Raw genomic sequence first — 18,760 nt, forward strand, 5'->3', positions numbered from 1 at the left:
TGGTTTGTTCCCCTTGAGTCCGAGTCGGAAGAGCGCGGACGGGCTTTTCAAAGATGCTTTGTTTGTAATAGCAAAGCAACCGGCTTCAATTTAAAGCCTGAAAAGCCTGCCTGTCAGAGACTAAGTCCAGCATTTTGCACCCAAGTTCTCAAAATTGAACGTAGCTGTCGCAGCTGGGATTTTATGACGATTTGAGTTCCAGTAGATTTGGCCTGACTCGTAGTCAGGAAGGACCAAGTTCTGAGAAGAGAACGTAGCAGTGGTGTATGGAATTTTATGCCGATTTTGGTTTCAGGTGTCCCGGTCAGAGTATAACTCTCCCAAAGAGTTCCCTGCACCTAGGAAAGTCTAGTTTTCAACCCCAGCCCTAAAGTAAGTGTGTCTTTTCATCTGTATTTTGTGTTTCACTGTGTAAGCAAATTTATGCCGAATAAATTACAATTTATTTCTCTATCTTATTTTGCTCAATGAATGATCCTGGTAAAAAAGTGGAAATAACCTGGTCTCTCGTATGTATGTCTTTATTTGTATAGCACCATTAGTGTACATAGCGCTTCACATTAGTACTACACGTGACAATCATATAAATAACAAATAATACAAACAGATCATGGGAATAAGTGCTTTAGACTTAAAAGTAACATTTCGGATGAGTTCCTGCTTCGGGAAGCTTACAATCTAATTGGTGGGGAGAACATACAGAGACAGTAGGAGGGCATTCAGGTAAGTGCGTCTGTAGGGGGCCAAGCTTTATGTATCGTGTATAGTATTAGCCACGGTGCTACTCATATGCTTCTTTAAGCAAGTGGGTCTTAAAGGTGGATAGAGAGGGTGCTAGTCGGATATTGAGGGGAAGGGCATTCCAGAGGTGCGGGGCAGTCAGTGAGAAGGGTTTAAGGCGGGAGAGGGATTTAGATACAAAGGGGGTAGAGATAAAACATCCTTGAGCAGAACGCAAGAGTCGGGATGGTGCATAACGAGAAATTAGGGCTGAGATGTAAATAGGAGCAGAAGAGTGTAAAGCTTTAAAAGTGAGGAGGAGAATTGCATGTGTGATACAGGATTTGATAGGAAGCCAGGAGAGTGATTTCAGCAGGGGAGACAGATTTCGGAAATAGTAGAGTGATTCTGGCAGCAGCGTTTAGGATAGATTGTAGGGGAGACAGGTGAGGTAGAAAGGCAGTATGAGGAGCTCATTTTTTGCCATGTTAAGTTTAAGTCAGCGGAGGGCCATCCAGGATGACATTGAAGAGAGACATTAAGAAACTTTGGTCTGTATAGCAGTTGTAAGCTAAGGGGTTTAAATGTAAATTTGTGTGTCGTCAGCATAGAGGTGTTATCTAAACCCAAAAGATGGAATGAAACACAAAAGCGCACCAAGGGTCAAGATTTAATTAAGACAAGTTAATAGTAACAATAAAAACTTACATGTAGGGTAAGTACATCCAGTAGAATAGTGCAGAGGAACAGTCCTGGTGGTGTCCTGGGCATAGAGAGATGGTGCAGAGGCTAACAAGGTAGAGCCGCGCGCTGGGGCTGCCTGGCTCGGCACCACGTTGTATATATATAACCTCAGTCAGTTAGAACTCTTTTCTTCCTTTGCATCAATATAATCAGAATCATTTGTACCTTTAGTGATATATAAATGGGTAAAAGTGCGGTTTCCTGTGGCTTTCGGCTGCTGCGAGCAGTTAGTTCAGGAACTTGGTGCACTGAGTCCACACTGAACAACAACTTTGGCCTTTCAGCTCTCATCTGGAACAGGTGGAACCCACTTTTACCCATTTATATATCACTAAAGGTACAAATGATTCTGATAAAATTGATGCAAAGGAAGAAAAGAGTTCTAACTGACTGAGGTTATATATATACAACGTGGTGCCGAGCCAGGCAGCCCCAGCGCGCGGCTCTACCTTGTTAGCCTCTGCACCATCTCTCTATGCCCAGGACACCACCAGGACTGTTTCCTCTGCACTATTCTACTGGATGTACTTACCCTACATGTAAGTTTTTATTGTTACTATTACTGCTGCGGCCAAGTTTATTCGAGCATTTGCCCGTTCTTGGCCGCAGCAGTAGCCTGGCGCGCGCCCGAGGGTGACGGGCGCGCGCCGAAGCAGCGGAAGAGCGCCCTCCGATCGGGGCGCTCTCCCTACCGCTGCCGGGTCCCCCGGAACCCCCTGCCGCCGTCCCGCAATCGCGGGACACCAGGGCTCCCTCGGGGAGCCCTGGACGCGCGTGCAGGGGGCGCAGGCTCCCGAAGACGCGTGACCGCGCGTCTATGACGCGCGGCACGCCGAGGGGCGGCCACTAGCAAGCCGGGAAATCTCCCGGCTTGCGGATCTGGCCGCACTGCAATTAAGTGTGTCGGCAGTGTAACTTGTCTTAATTAAATCTTGACCCTTGGTGCGCTTTTGTGTTTCATTCCTTGCTGTTGCCCGGCGTTTGGAGCCATCCTGCGACGGGACCTGTGGAGGAGGGGTGCCTTCACATCGCATCAGCTGCAAGAGGGAAGAGTTGATCCACTACAAGATCCTGTTAGGAAGCAAGAGCGCGGTTTGACGTTATCATCCATTAAACCCAAAAGATGTGATTAGGTCACCTAGAGAGAGTGTGTAAAGAGAAAAGAGAAAGGGTCCCAGGACAGCACTGGGGTACCCCCACAGAGAGAACGATAGAGGAGGAGGAGGTGTTGACAAAAGAGACACTGAAAGTACGATGGGAGGTAAGAGGAGATCCAGGATAGAGCTTTGTTCCGAATACCAAGAGTATGGAAAATGTGAAGGAGAAGAGGGTGGTCCATGGTGTCAAATACTGCAGAGGTCACGTAATATGAGCAGAGTGTAATGACTTCTGTCTTTGGCAGCATGGAGGTCATCAGTTATTTGAGGGCTGTTTCAGTTGAGTGAGCAGTGCGGAAGCCAGATTGTAGAGGGTCTAGAAGAGAAGAGGTGTTGAGAAAGTGTAGCAATCGAGAGAATACAAGACGTTCAAGGAGTTTGGAGGCAAAAGGCAGGAGGGAGACAGGTCGATAGTTAGGATAGGTAGGGTCAAGCATGCTGTTTTTGAGTAATGGTATAACGGTTGCATGCTTGAAGGAGGATGGAAAGGTACCAGAGTAGAGGAAGAGTTAAAAATCTGTGTGAGCGTATGGATTATAGAAGGAGCAAGTGACTAACACATTTGGGGATACAGCTATGGGATAGACCCTACAAACCTGGGCGGTCTGGATCGTAATAAAGCTTTTATAACAACAGTCCCTCACACAGTCGATGATACAGCCCTTAACAGAATGCTCGGAGCTGCACCTCAATGGGGAAGGGCTCAAATCAATGGGAAAGTTTTGCATTATGATACCAAAAATGCAATTGTACTGTGCATGTGTGATGAAAATATTGATTCTGCATGGATGCCTAGCAGTCTAGCGGGCACAGGGGGAAAAGGAAGTGTGGGAAATCCCTTATGGAAACTTTTTGAAGAGCCCTTATCTTCCAGGGTTTTTTGGGGGCGGGTCTTCTTTGTAGATCCTGATGTCACCGTATATAAACTGGAGAGAAGTCTGCACAGTGGGTCTTTCACAAATGGCTTTGGTTTGATACCAACATCTTCTCTTTGCATCAAACTTCCAAGTTTGTGAAATTTTTGTCTCTACTTATATTTGGAATTTGGGTTTTCGTGTGCCAGACGAGGACCTGAAGGGGGGAGAAAAAGGCCCACTCTCTTTAATGTACTGAAGTTCAAATGGTGGCGTCTTTGAAAGGTACAACAACGGGTTAAAATCTTACTGGTCCAACCATTATAAATGTATCCATAAGGTGTTAAAATGTATATTCACATAAAACAAGTAGCACAAAATGGACTGGAACATAATTACACATTCTTACAAGGGAACTTTAATTTGTTATGTCATTTACAACCTTTCAGGTAAAGAGAGACTGCAGTGTCCTGAGATTCCTCACTAGATCTTGTTTTTTTTTTTGTTTTTTTTTAGAATAGTCAGTCCTGTCGTCTCTTTCACTGTTGTTTTTACAAGAAAGCTCGGAGGAACCCGCCAGATGAATTAGTGCTCTGCAGCACATTGCACCCATTAAGGCAAAAGCGCTTTTTTTTTTGCCAGTAGTGGTATTCACAAAGCAGTGATAAGTTTATCGGCCTATAAAATCTCTCAATATTTTAGCACCAGCTAAAGGCTGATGCTAAAAAGATTGAGAGATGCATAAAAGCATTTGTTTTCTGCACAGGATTGATACCAGAGGCCGGCGGGGGTCACTGGGTGGTCCCTGCGGTGTGTCCGGGGGCCTCTGGGTGGTCCTCATGGGTGTCCGGGGGCCCCATGGGTGGTATCCAGGGGTCCATGGTTTGTCCCCACAGGTGTCCCAGGGATCCTCGAGTGGTCCCCGTGGGTGTCCACAGGTCCCCGCTTTCCTGCGGTATCAATCCTGTGCAGAAAAAAAATTGTGCAATACATTCAAATACTGTAAATACACCCCTTACCCCCTAATACATACAGTATAGTAATGGGCAAAATTACTATTATCCAGATATGGATAATGGTGGATTTGCCCATTTAAAAATAAAACGTCAGCCAGCATAAAGTAATTAAAACTTGCACTTACCCCTGCCATGATGAAGGCTGTCCTCATCCTCATCACTGTCCTTGTCCTTTGTGGGCAGCAACAGAACAAAAAAAATACAAACCAATGGCCCCTAACCCCTTAATCAGCTTAGCGGTTAGTAACCGCTATAGTCATTTAAGGGGTTAACCCACTCTCCCCTGCTACCCACCCGGGAGGCCTAACCACCCACACTGGAGACACTACCCCCACTACCCATTGATTTACACAGTGTTAAAGCATACCTGTATAATATGCGCATGCTTTGCCACTATAGCAATAAATGGGGAAGCTAAAAACAAAACAAGCACAAAATAAAACACATTACATAAAAAATATACACATTACATATGCCAAGAAAACAATTGATTTGCACTGTGGTACATCATGCCCATATAATTTGGGCATAATTTACCACTGTTGGTCAATGGTCAACCTAAAAAAAAACAATCATTAAAAGAAACACCAAAAATAAAGACAATTAAAAAGCAAACACCAAAAAACTAACAGAAATAAAAAATTAAAAATACAAAAAATATATACCATAAATAAAACAAAACAACCAAAATACATTTGAAAGAAATAAAAGCAAGCATTTGCCAAAAAATGCATCGCTTGTCACTGTATGTATAGCCCTACAGGGGCATAAATAAATACTTTGGCAATCAATGGGCAATGAAAAAATACAAAGAAAAAAACCTGCAAAATTAAAATAACATACATTCAATGGTTTTGTTTACCTTTTAGATGTCTTCACCATCTGAATCCAGGGGTCTCAGAAAGCTCTCGAACATAGAACCAATGATCCTCAACAGAAACGTCCTCAGATACAGTAAGTTATTTCTTAGTTCTTTTCTTCTTTATCTTCATCTGTTAATTGTAATCCAATTGGGGGTCTTCTGTCTTCATCTTCTTAATCATCTTTATCACCTTCATCTGTCCATTGTAATCCAATAGGGGAGGAAATGTTGCTTCTTCTCCTTGAGACGGTACAGGCCTTATATAAGACCCGTGACATCACATTTGACTGACAAATTGTTCCCAGGCAATCTGATTGGCTGGGATAACCATGTGGCAGGTTTTTATTTATTTTTAGGATATGACGTCATGTAAAGGGAGTGAAGCCAGCCAATTAGAAAGGCTCTGCTTCCATTCCCTTAAGATGACGTCACCAAAACCAAGATGGCTTCCATCACATGTTACTTCAACCAATCAGATTGTGATATGTATATCCCCAATTGAAGTGGTTGTATTTAACCATGTGACTGTCAATTTTTGGAAAGAATGTGACGTCACTCCCTTTGGATGAAATTGCATGTGAACCATTTTTCAGTCAAATGTGATGTCACAGGTCTTATATAAGGCCTTTACTGTCTCATTTGATGCCAAGAAGGTGAAGAAGCAACATCTCCTCCCCTATTGGTTTACAATAGACAGATGAAGATGATGAAGGCAGAAGACCCCTAATTAGATTACAATTAACAGATGAAGATAAAGAAGGAAGGAAAGAAAAAAAGAACTAAGAAAATAACTTACAGTACCCGAGGACCATGGCTGTTGAGGATCATGGCTTCTTTGTTCGAGAGCTTCCTGAGACCCCTGGATTCGGAGGGTGAAGACATCTAATTGTAAGAAAAACCATTGAAATGTATGTTTTAATTTTGCAGGTTTTTTATTGTATTTTTTTATTTTTTCATTGCCCATTGATTGCCAAAGTATTTATGTATGGCCCTTTAGGGCTATACATACAGACAGTGACAAGCAATGCATTTTTGGGCAAATGCTTGCTTTTATTTCTTTTACATTTATTTTTGTTTGCTTTTAATTATTTCTGGTATTTCTTATGTTTTGATTTTTAATGATGGGATTTTTTTTGTGTTTTTCTATTTTTAATTGTAGTTTATTTTTGGTGTTTTGATTTTTAATTCTGGTGTTTCATTGGTATTTGCTTTATTGATTTTTGGTATTTTTTAGTGTTTACTTTTTTATTTTTATTTATTTGGTGATTGATTGTTTTGATTGCATTTGTTATTGTTGGTGAGTGTTTTATTTTTTAGGTTGACCATTGACTGTCAGTGTTAAATCATGCCCATAGTTTATGGGCATGATGTATCACTGTGCCAATCAATTGTTTTCTTGGAACTTGTAATGTGTGTTTTTTCTATGTAATGTGTTTTATTTTTTGCCTGTTTTTTTAGCTTCCCCATTTATTGCTGTAGTAGCAAAGCATGCCCATATTATTTGAGCATGCTATAACACAGTCCTAATCAATGGGTAGCGTGGGTGGAGGGCGGAGGTGGAGGGTGGGGGTGGAGGGTGGTTGGCAGTGTCCCTGGGTAGGGTGGTAGGCCACCTGGGTGGGTAGCGGGTGAGGGTGGGTTAACCCCTTAATTACTATAGCGGTTAGTAACCGCTAAGGTGATTAAGGGGTTAGGGGTCATTAGATTGTATTTTTATTGTATTGTTGAAAGGTGACAATGCTGAGGATGAGTAGGCCCTTCACCCCGGCAGGGGTACAGTAAGTATAAGTTTTATTTACTTTATGCTACTGGTTTATGTTTTATTTTAAATTGGCAAATGCACTATTATCCATATCTGGATAATAGTATTTTGCCCATTACTGTACTGTATGTGTTAAGGGGGAGGTTGTTGGGGGTACACGGGTAGGTTGTGTATTGGTGGGTAGTAGGTATTGTAATGTTTATTGGAGGGGTGAGTGAAGGGGGTACTTGGCCCAGGGTGGATGGCTAGGCCTACTGGGTGGGTGGCGGGGGGTTAACCCCTTCATTACCATAGTGGTTACTACCGCTGTGGTAATTAAGGGGTTAACTCTGCTCGCAACCTTACCGGTAGGCCTAACCATCAACTCTGGGACATGTACCCCCATTTACTCACCCTCCTCTGCCTCTAATAAATCTGCTACTGTGCCTTAACCCCTTCATTGCCTTATCGGCTAGCCGCTAAGGTATTGAAGCTGCTTTAATGTCATTTTTAATACTAGTGTGCAGGAGCAGGGGGTACCCTGACCTGAACTGCTTTGATTTCTGCCTCAGGGACCCCTTGCTTCCCGAGTTACAGGCCCTAGAATGAGGTATCGGGTGACGGTATCGCTGCCATTTTTAAATCTGCATCACCTGACTGGGGGATTTAAATACTGGAGGAGATACCGGCACCCCATACTGAGGCCTGTATCTCGGGAAGCAGGGAGGCTGAAATCAATGCGGTTCAGCTCAGGAGACCCCCTGCTCCCGCACACTATTAGTAAAAATTAAAGCAGCTTCATTGCCATAGCGGATAGCCGCTACGGTAACGAATTTGTGAACGTGTTGATTTCAGCCTCGTGGACCCCCTACTTCCCGAGATTCAGGCCTCGTCATGGGGTGCCGGTGTCCCAGTGCAGGATTTAAATCCCCCGGTCATGTGACGCGGGAGATTTAAAAGCACAGGGGATACCGGCACCCCATAATGGGACCTGTATCTCATGAAGTAGGGGGTCCCAGAGGCTGAAATCAATGTGGTTCAGCTCAGGAGACCCCCTGCACATGTACACACTTATTAAAATCAATATTTTTACTGCACGATCGCCTGTAAGAGCCGTTCATGGAGACGCAGCGTCTCCATGCAGCCCTTCCAGGCGCAATTTTTTCTATCTGTTACCGCTCGCTAGGATTTATTGCGCTATAGCACTGATAAAAAAAAGGCACTATCGACCGACCAGTTTTTTGTGTCGGCTTTTAAAAAAATGGCGTTCATTCTTAGTGAATACCATTTTTGCCCTCATGTTTTAGTGCTCGATAAATCAATGCAAAGTCAGGCGACAATGCACTGATTTTATCACCGCTTTGTGAATAGGCCCCACAAGGTCCTCTTATTTCTAGTTTAAAATGAGCCCTTCTGTCGTTCTTACCTTGGTGCAGTTGTCCGCTTTGGGTTCCAGCTCTTCCATGGTCACCAGGTCCTGCAGCAAACTGGGCTCCTGGTACCCACTTTTTACGTCCAGACGGAAGAAAGCCCTGGGCTTCTCCAGGATCAGCCTCAAGCTAATGGCAAAACCCGCCATGTCTATGGCAAAAGGCCGGGAGGGGTCATACTTCACTTTCCAGCCACTGACCTTCCCTGCAGCATCCATCTTCACTGATTCATAGCGTAGGCCTCCAACAAAGCCTACAGGCCAGACACTGACATTCTTAGTGTATCTCATCTGTAGGGAAAAAGGTCAGGGTGAGTCTACTCCTAGTAGGCCTCTGAGTCTAGGCATTCAAAAGAGAAGCACACCAAGTATATCATTGTTTTACAAGGAATGCGTCACGCTTTTGCTTAAATAAGGGGTGGCCAACTCCAGTCCTCAAGGGCCACCAACAGATTTTAGGATATAACTGCTCCACCACAGGCGGCTCAATCAGTGGCTCAGTCAGAATGACTGAGCCACCTGTGCTGAAGCAGGGATATCCTGAAAACGAGACCTGTTGGTGGCCCTTGAGGACTGGAGTTGGCCAGTCCTGCCGTAAAGCCTTGCGTGTTTTTATTTCTTATGTGACAACAAGGAATATCAGAGCGACCAATTACAGCGGCTCTTCTGTCTCATATAGAAACTGAAAATGTTCGGTGTTCTTTTTAATAGTCGTCTGATAATTTGGCGTGAGTTTGTTGGCCTTGCAAATGTGGGTGCAAAAAAAAAAAAACTATCTTCGTATGGCACAATAACACACATCACATCGATTACAAAACATGTAACTTTTGTAAGCTCATCATTAGGGACTCAGAACTAACGAAGAAACGGTGCAGCAACGATCCCAACGAACAAGACTGTTCGAATGCAGAGATCAAGGCTGTGTTACTAAACAGGATCCAGCAATTTCTAAAGAAGCGCCTGTCAACACAATGTTTTTGCACCAATTAGAAGTACTTTTGTCCTCAGTACTGGTATAAAGAGTTAAGTGTCCTATATATGTGACTACCTGTAACATACACAGACTGCTCCTCAATAAACTATTAGAGAAGAGAGAGGAAACGTATTGTTCCACCAATGCGACGGCTACAACCCGCCTTCCACAATTATCCCCTCCATTTATATCGCAATTTACATGGTGGATATGAGCACACTGCAGCATAAAATGGTCTTACAACCTGTTACAATCCCATCGGGAACAATACAATTTATGGGTCAGTTGACACCACAGTGTGTCTCTGGAGTCAGGGAGCAAATGAGTAGGTTGCATGACTCACCTCATCGAAGAGCTCCAAACTGTAGGTGTTATCATCATCAGCAAAATAAACTACTCCTTGGGGAGCATCATCCACGTAGAAGACTTCCCGCAGCCAGGACATAGCCAGGTTCCTCTGTAGGGTGCCCTTTGCGTGGGTCACCCCAGTGGGGGTCCTAACGAATAATTGGGTGTACTGTATCCCAGACAGTCTTAAGAAGTTGCTGACCAAATTAGTCTTGTTGTGTGAGTCTTCCACCACGATCCAGTGTAAAGCGGACACATGGCGTAATGTGTTGGCGAGACGAGTGAGTTCCGCTTTCTGCACTAGTCGGGCGTATGTTGGGGTGATGGCGAAGATTACGGGCAGTGGGGGTGAGGGCGTTGTGCCTACGAAAAGACCAAACACTGGAATACAAAAGAGGGCATGAATCAAGATCCTGGGTTTAATGACCTTAAGAAAGTATATTACGATGCTTGTTATTTACCAGATAACCGGGTTTTAAACTGTGGGGTATATTCACTAAAGGTCAATTATGCTGCATTAAAATGTAGCTTTACTAAGCATTACAGTATGTATTCATCAATGTGCTGCGACACTCATTCTCATACCTGAAATATGCGTTACGTTAAATAACGCATAGAAATCTGTGTTAATCAGCTCTATGGGAAAAATAGGTTTACTTGACTGGATTTCTTACAGAACTCTAAGGTACCAGCGAGCAGTTTTATTTCACTGCAAAATTTACAATCCCGCAAACCTCAGAAACAATTAGTCAAAGGTTACAAACGCTTTCAGGGAGGCTCTCACTGTTACACAAACTGAAGGAGCAGTGAGGGAGCAGAGGGGTGCATTACACACAGGTCGGACACAGCTTTGTGTTATATATTAACAAAAAGCAGAAGTTCATGCCCCATAGTGTATTATAATTTAATACAATTGGCTTTTTGAAGAAAGCTTATAAAGGCGCACACTGAAACATAAGGGTTAAAATCGCATTGTTGAAAAATCTACAACAAGTAAGGGTTTCTGCGTAGCTGGATCTGCCAGGTTCCACTTGGAGCAAGATGATCCAGCTCCCTGGGGTACTCCAATCTGGGTGGTCTCTGCTGGGCTCCAATCACGCTGTCATGTGTGTGTGTGTGTGTGTGTGTGTGTGTGTGTGTGTGTGTGTGTGTGTGTGTGTGTGTGTGTGTGTGTGTGTGTGTGTGTGTGTGTGTGTGTGTGTGTATATATATATATATATATATATGTATGTATGTATGAGTATATATAGTGATGCCCACACCACGTTGTAGCATCTTTTAGTCCCAGATTAAGGCAGGAAACATAGTATTTATCTATATTGGGTTTATTTGCAGGGATAAAGAATATACTAACAGGCCCACCGTCCCTTTAAGTCAAAATTAAATCATAAAACAAACTCCTACTCCTCTTAGGAGACAAACTACACGTTCGGCTTCAACCCTTACTACCTGGATTGACAGCTAAGCTGGTTAACACCCCAAAACAGCAACTGCTATAGCTGAATATATAAAGTCTCTGAACACAGCAATAAAGTGTTTCGCTTATCTGTTATTCCATGGTTTGGAGTAGACGTCCCAACTTCAGCGCGGTGTCGCGTCCTTCCTTTCTAGGGGAGCTCGGCCTCATGATAGCTCAGAGAATCTCTCTTCTGTAAGTCCATTGTTAAAGATAGAACATCCCTGCTTCAGCACGGTCTCGTGTCTTCCTTCCTCTTTATGGGACTAAGAACCAGACAGTCCCGGCAGACTCCGCGACCACCATCCAGTGGGTCTAAGGAACTGTGCCAGCCTCTTTTTTAGCTAGGCAGCACTTCATATCTCCCCACTTCTCTGGGGAAAAATCAGTCTCTCCCTCAGCATGGCAGCTTCCTTTGTCTGCCTTAAAACACTTCCTTGTTCATTCAGACCAGGCTGATTAGCTGCACCTGAGGGTAGCTTATTAAGGGGGAATTAACTCCCTGTACGCTGGAAAGTCCCATATCTGCCCTATTCCAGCACCTATCTATCTATATTTCTATCTATCTTTCAATCTCTATATATAGCAAGTTGAAAGGAGGCAAAACAAACGTCTCCCGCAGATCCCTTTTTCCACTGCACAGACAGGCTAGTATGTGTAATATAATAGCAAGGATAAGGTGCTCCTTGATACAAGTCAGAATAGGCTGTAGGGGAGACCCTGGTAACCGCACCCAATGCTAGGAGTGAACAATTACCTAAAATAGCCAAAGCGGCAAAACAATAAACTTTTATTCAACATATATGCATACAATACAACGACGCAAGATCAGTAGGTATAAAAACAACTAAAACACAGGTATGGGTGTATACAGGAGGCAAATATAATCAATATATAGTGATAATACTAGTTCTAATGTGAAACCCTCCTGATGGACTGCTCAGAGGCCGGTAAAACTAATAAAGTCATATCTCAGAAGGAACTAGATTTCCTGTATATCAAGAAACCTAGGATATCTACCTTTTACCAATTGCCTAAGATACATAAAGGGAAGACTCCATCCCCCGGGAGACCAATAGTGTCTGGCATTGGTAACCTCACATCAAATGCCAGTATCTATGTCGACCAACTACTCCGTCCATTTGTGAGCGCACTGCCTTCCTATCTGCGGGATACGAAAGATGTGCTCCGTAAACTTGATGATGTCACAACAGACCCCAATACACTTTTGGTCAGCCTAGATGTCGAGGGCCTGTATACGAGCATCCCCCATGCGGTCGGTATGCGAGCAGTGTCACATTTCCTTAGATCTAGAGGCCAGGACTTAGTGATGCACAATGAATTCATCCTCCAATTGTTGGACCTTACCCTGACCAAGAACTACTTTATATTTAACAACAAGTACTATCATCAAATCCAGGGCACCGCTATGGGGACCACCTGTGCCCCCACCTACGCCAATTTATATCTAGGCTGGTGGGAGGAAACGGTGGTCTTCACTGATGCCCTGGACGAATACACTAAGTTCGTTGAGTTATGGGTAAGGTTCATTGACGATATCATGGTCCTATGGACGGGTACAGTAGCATCCCTGAGGGAATTTGTAGATATATTAAATTCCAATCTACTGCACCGACACACTTTATTCGAGCAAATACCCGGTATGTACCTGGCAGATACCTGGAATGCGCCGCTCCTCACCTCTGACAAGCCCCGTTGCGTTTGCCTTCCCAGCCTGGGTTCATGCCTGGCTGATGGGCGGCTGATTTGTTAAATGATAATGATTAGGATTTAATAGGCTGCAATGCTTCGCGTGTCTACCAGATGGCATAAATTCATGAATTGTAATGCAGTATATATATATATACTGTGCAGTATTGCAGCCAGCGGGAATAAAATGCTTCAATCCCTGCCTAGAAAATATCCCAATATACTCGGGCAGAAAACAGTCACAAACCTCAATACACCCGGGTTTACCCAAATTCGTGGGACTAGCCGAGCTCGAATAAAGTGTGTCGCCAGTGTACATAACCTTAGACTTACCATGGTCTCAAGTGTATTCAAACTTGACTTTCTAGACATCACAATCACCAAAGACATCAATGGTAAATTGGACACTACGATTTTTAGGAAACAGACCACCACGAACAGTTTACTGAGGGCAGACAGTCAGCATCCTAAACATGTAATTAAAGCCATCCCTACAGGCCAATATCTTCGCCTTAGGCGCAATTGTTCCACCCTAAGTGAATTCAAGGATAAGGCCAAAGACATGACCCAACATGTTACTGAACGTGGACACTCAAGGACAAACTTAAGGAAAGCATACAATAGAGCCATTGACACAAGTAGGACACAACTCCTAGTGGATACATCACACAACGATAACACCAGTGAGTACAAACCGATCCGCTTCATCGGCACTTTTAGTGATCAGTGGGGTTCTATTTACAGGATATTCAACAAATACTGGCATATACTACTTGATGACAAAGATCTACAGGGGGCCATATCAAATATACCCAAACTCACCAGTAGAAGAAGCCGTAATCTAAGGGATATCCTGGTTAAGAGCCACTATCAAGCAAAACTACATACTACCTGGCTCGATAAGAAACCCACGGGCTCATACGCATGTGGCAGATGCAGGGCCTGCAGATATGTACCTAAAAGAACCGACTTTATGGACTCTCACAAACAGCGGACATTTAAAATTAATGAATGAATTAATTGCATCACAGAGGGGGTGATCTACTTGATAGTTTGCGCTTGTGGCAAGCTATATGTAGGCAAAACCTTTAGACAGTTTAAAAGGAGAATACTTGAGCATTTGGGCTCCATCCGTAATGCCGCGGACACTCCGGTAGCACACCACGTAACCAATGAACACAATGGCAACAGTGACCAATTAATTTTTATTGGTATCCAGCATATTCCTTGGGGCCAACGCAAGGGCGATTGGGACAGGATATTGTTGCAGACTGAGTGTAAATGGATCTACACACTAAATACACTCAGCCCTATCGGCCTCAATAAGGGGTTTATTTATAAATCCTTCCTTTGATTATTAACACCATTCACCTGCACCAACCCAATGCAACGGAGGGGGATCCGGGTATACAGCTAATTTTAGCGTCCGTTTTGACCTACGGGGCGGACACCATAGGTTAGTACAGTCCTACACTTCTATATCCATCCATTACCATCATCTGAGGCTCTGTATATACCCTTGTATCTTGCTAGTGATATCATTGTCCTTGCAACTCCCATTATGCATTTGGAGTTTGGCCCCAGGGTACCATGCATGGAGCACTGTATGAGCATAACTACGTGATATGCTACAAACCAGGTATGTCTACCCAGTACATCGGAGTGTACCCAGTTATCAGGCAATAAGGACCACTACGACTCGTGTAATCGATTTCCTGCATATCACCTATACTTAGCCATTAGCTTGATATACATATCCAGTATATCCAGGTGTTCCCACGTATTCTGCACTGGTGATCCCAACAAACCGTGTTTTCTATATCCTGTATACTATACAGTATTATATGCACTTAAGCCGCTTATGTGGCCACAGCTAGTTCAGGGTTAAGTCACTGTTTATCCCTTGAACCCCTCGAGCATTTGATTCACCCCCCAGGCTGTCAATCACCAGACGTGAATTGGATATTTAGTAGTGACACAGTCAGCCAGTAGGTACCTCCTACCTTGAGAAAGCGCCAGCCCCCGAGCGCAAAACGTACGTTGGGATGACGTCGGAGGTTACGGGTGAGACCTCTCTGATACTGGGGAGGGAGGGAGCGAGTGTTTACCGGAGGTTAAGGTTATCTCAGCGGTACTGTTGGGCAGTGATGTGCACTTACAACTGCTGGTAGCTGTGTACCGAACGGTGTGGGCTGCCTATTACGTACTGGTGGCGGTACTATCACAAGTACATTACCACACGCATCCACTTTCACTGTATGGTTGATGCACGCTAAGATACCACACTCTGGTAGTATTCATTTGTGAGCATTTATATACCTCTATACACCCTCCCCTCTGATCTAGGGGGGCGGATACTGCCATTATCAGCTATACTGACATTACTAGGCACACTTCCCCCTCCTATACCTCCCTTAGATTCTGAGCAGTCCATCAGGAGGGTTTCACATTAGAACTAGTATTATCACTATATATTGATTATATTTGCCTCCTGTATACACCCATACCTGTGTTTTAGTTGTTTTTATACCTACTGATCTTGCGTCGTTGTATTGTATGCATATATGTTGAATAAAAGTTTATTGTTTTGCCGCTTTGGCTATTTTAGGTAATTGTTCACCCCTAGCATTGGGTGCGGTTACCAGGGTCTCCCCTACAGCCTATTCTGACTTGTATCAAGGAGCACCTTATCCTTGCTATTATATTACACATACTAGCCTGTCTGTGCAGTGGTAAAAGGGATCTGCGGGAGACCTTTGTTTTGCCTCCTTTCTACTTGCTATGCCAGTACTATCCCTTTGCACCGGCTACAATATTTGCTATCTGGCGAGCGGTATACTATTAGTTATTCCTATCTCTATATATATAAATATATATAAAAAGAAGAGAGAGCGCACGCCCCATAGCGTAAAATTGTACATTTATTGGAAAGAAGGGGAGGGGAGGTGAAAATTCACTCACAAAGGTAAATATAAAACTGGCAATTTATGATATATATCACCGTCACTCTGGTCAGTCAGCATCTAGGATCCGCAGTCCAACTTTCACTTGAAGCTGCAGGAAGATGGTAACTGGTGCAGGACTCCAGAGGCTCCATTCGGCAAACAAATCCCATCTTTTGGAGTTCAAACAGTGTCTCCTATAGCAGCTGGCCGCAATGTTGATCTGCGCTCGATGCGGCCCGTCATGCGCATGCGTCGTGACGCAATACCGCTACCTGGCGCGTTTCATCACGTAACCGTGACTTTCTCAAAGGGTTGCTGATTGGTAAAGCGCTGGCTAGGATTTTATGTAAATATATATATATATATATATATATATATATATATATATATATATATACACACATATATATATACACAAACACAAAAAGAAAAAGAGGGTTTGTTGAAAGCACACGAAAAATATGTGAAAGTACAAAATGGATTTTATTAGCAACTAGCTGAGAGACCCGGCGTTGCCCGGGAGAGGGGGGGGAGGGACAATGGACGGGAGGGGGGGGAGGGGGGGGAGGGGGTGAGGGGAGGGACAGTGGACGGGAGGGGGGAGGGACAGTGGACGGGAGCGGGACAGTGGACAGGAGGGGGGGGACAGTGAACAGGAGGGACAGGAGGGGGGTACACTGGACAGGAGGGGGGGACAGTGGACAGGAGGGGGGGACAGTGGAAATAGGAGGAGGGGGACAGTGGATAGGAGGGTGGGGACAGTGGACAGGAGGGGGGGACAGTGGACAGGAGGGGGGGGACAGTGGACAGGAGGAGGGGGACAGTGGACAGGAGGGGGGGTGGGTTGCTTACAATTTCCGTGTCCCTCCTCTCCACTCCCCCTGTATGTTTCTCCGCTCCCCCCTCTCTCTCCGCTCCTGCTCCCACCCCACATGCGTAGCTCTGGTCCCCAACCTAGAGTGTCTGACACACACACAGTGACACACACGCACACACAGTGTAACACACACACACACACAGTGTAACACACACACACACAGTGTCCCCCACACACACACACACACACAGTGTCACACACACAGTGTCCCCCCCCTGCACACAGAGTGTCACACACACACACACACAGTGACACACACACACACACACGTCACCTCTCCTTCCGTCCGCCGCCATCATACTCCGCGAGGGAGGAAGGGGGTCCTTCCGGGCGCCGCCATCTTAGGCACCGCGTGTCCACTGCATATCGGAGCAACGGGGGGGAGGTGAGTGGAGCACCGGGGGGAGGTGAGGGGAGCACCGGGGGGGAGGTGAGCGGAGCACCGAGGGGGAGGTGAGCGGAGCACCGGGGGGGAGAGCTGAGTGGAGCACCGGGGGGGAGAGCTGAGCGGAGCACCAGGGGGGGAGCTGACACGGGGAGAGGAGGAGAGCACGGGGGCACGCGGCGCCTGCTCCGGGGGGAGAGCTGAGTGGAGCACCGGGGGGGAGCTGACACGGGGAGAGGAGGAGAGCGCGGGGGCATGCGGCGCCAGCTCCGGGGGGGAGAGCTGAGTGGAGCACCGGGGGGGAGCTGACACAGGGAGAGGAGGAGAGCGTGGGGGCACACGGCGCGTGCTCCGGGGGGGGGAGAGCTGAGTGGAGCACCGCGGGGGAGCTGACACGGGGAGAGGAGGGGGGTGCGCGGTGCGTGCTCCGGGGGGAGAGCTGAGCGGAGCACCGGGGGGGAGCTGACACGGTGAGAGGAGAGCGCGGGGGCGTGCTCTGGGGGGGAGAGCTGAGTGGAGCACCGGGGGAGAGCTGACACGGGGAGAGGAGGAGAGCATGGGGGCGTGCGGCGCATGCTCCGGGGGGGAGAGCTGAGTGGAGCACCGGGGGGGAGCTGACACAGGGAGAGGAGGAGAGCACGGGGGCGCGCGGCACGTGCTCCGGGGGGAGAGCTGAGCGGAGCACCGGGGGGGAGCTGACACGGGGAGAGGAGGAGAGTGCGGGGGCGCGCGGCGCGTGCTTGAGAGCTGTGGGGGGTGTCCCGGGCGCTCGCTCCGCTCCCCCGCTGACTGTAGCGGCGCCGGGGGGGGGGTGAAAGCGCGGGTGAAAGAGGGTTAGGTGCAAATCTCTCAGAGCAGTGAGGTTAGGTGCAAATCTCTCAGAGCAGTGAGGGTTAGGTGCAAATCTCTCAGAGCAGTGAGGTTAGGTGCAAATCTCTCAGAGCAGTGAGGGTTAGGTGCTGGCAAGCATTCCCAAAGCTCAGTGAGTGAGTGGTGGGAGAGTGTGTCAGTGGTGTAGGTCAGTGAGGGGTGGGACAGTGTGGCAGTGGTGTTGGCCGCAGACCAATGAGAGTTGTGCGGGGGCGGACCGCAGACCAATGAGAGGTGTGCGGAGGCGGGCATGGCCTGAGGCGGAGTGACAGGCCAAAGGTGCAATCAGATTGTCCGTAGGGACACAGGAAGATGCAGACAGGCATACAGTGCTTTCACTAATATATAATAAGATACAAAACACAAAAATAATATTAAAATATACCGAAACACATACTAAATGAACACTGCTGAACCAAAGAATACACAATAAAAATGTAGAGACCCAAAAGATGTAACATGCAAAATACATAGGTATGATAATGCTCCGGGAGCAGCCTTACGGCGAAACGGCCGTTGGAGTATCTATACCCCTCACTTTCCTGTGTCCCACCGCTGCACCGTGCTGACCATCTCCTTGTTTGGAGCTTTACTGCTGATGCTGTTTTGTCCGGTCTCTGTGACTGCTGTATGATCGCTGCCTGATGCTAACAGTGAGCGGGATGCCGGGGGC

At 46.1% G+C, this 18,760-nt stretch overlaps 1 protein-coding gene across 2 annotated transcripts in view; it reads right to left on the reverse strand.

The window, feature by feature from the left end:
- Positions 1–2,260: 2,260 nt before the first annotated feature.
- The window catches only part of LOC142468009 (galactosylgalactosylxylosylprotein 3-beta-glucuronosyltransferase 1-like), a 35,758-nt gene continuing 19,258 nt past the window's right edge, over positions 2,261–18,760 (reverse strand). The window contains exons 2-4 of one of the 2 annotated variants that reach the window (XM_075574060.1): positions 9,840–10,225; positions 8,521–8,814; positions 2,261–3,692 (exon numbers count right to left, since the gene is read on the reverse strand). In XM_075574060.1, the coding sequence (XP_075430175.1) occupies positions 3,618–3,692; positions 8,521–8,814; positions 9,840–10,225 (755 nt within the window). In that variant the 3' untranslated portion in view covers positions 2,261–3,617. Of the gene's footprint in view, positions 3,693–3,719; positions 4,440–8,520; positions 8,815–9,839; positions 10,226–18,760 lie in introns of those variants that run through there. The other variant, XM_075574061.1, reaches the window with a different exon arrangement.

The sequence above is a fragment of the Ascaphus truei genome, chromosome 17, assembly GCF_040206685.1.
Source record: "Ascaphus truei isolate aAscTru1 chromosome 17, aAscTru1.hap1, whole genome shotgun sequence".
Taxonomy (NCBI): domain Eukaryota; kingdom Metazoa; phylum Chordata; class Amphibia; order Anura; family Ascaphidae; genus Ascaphus; species Ascaphus truei.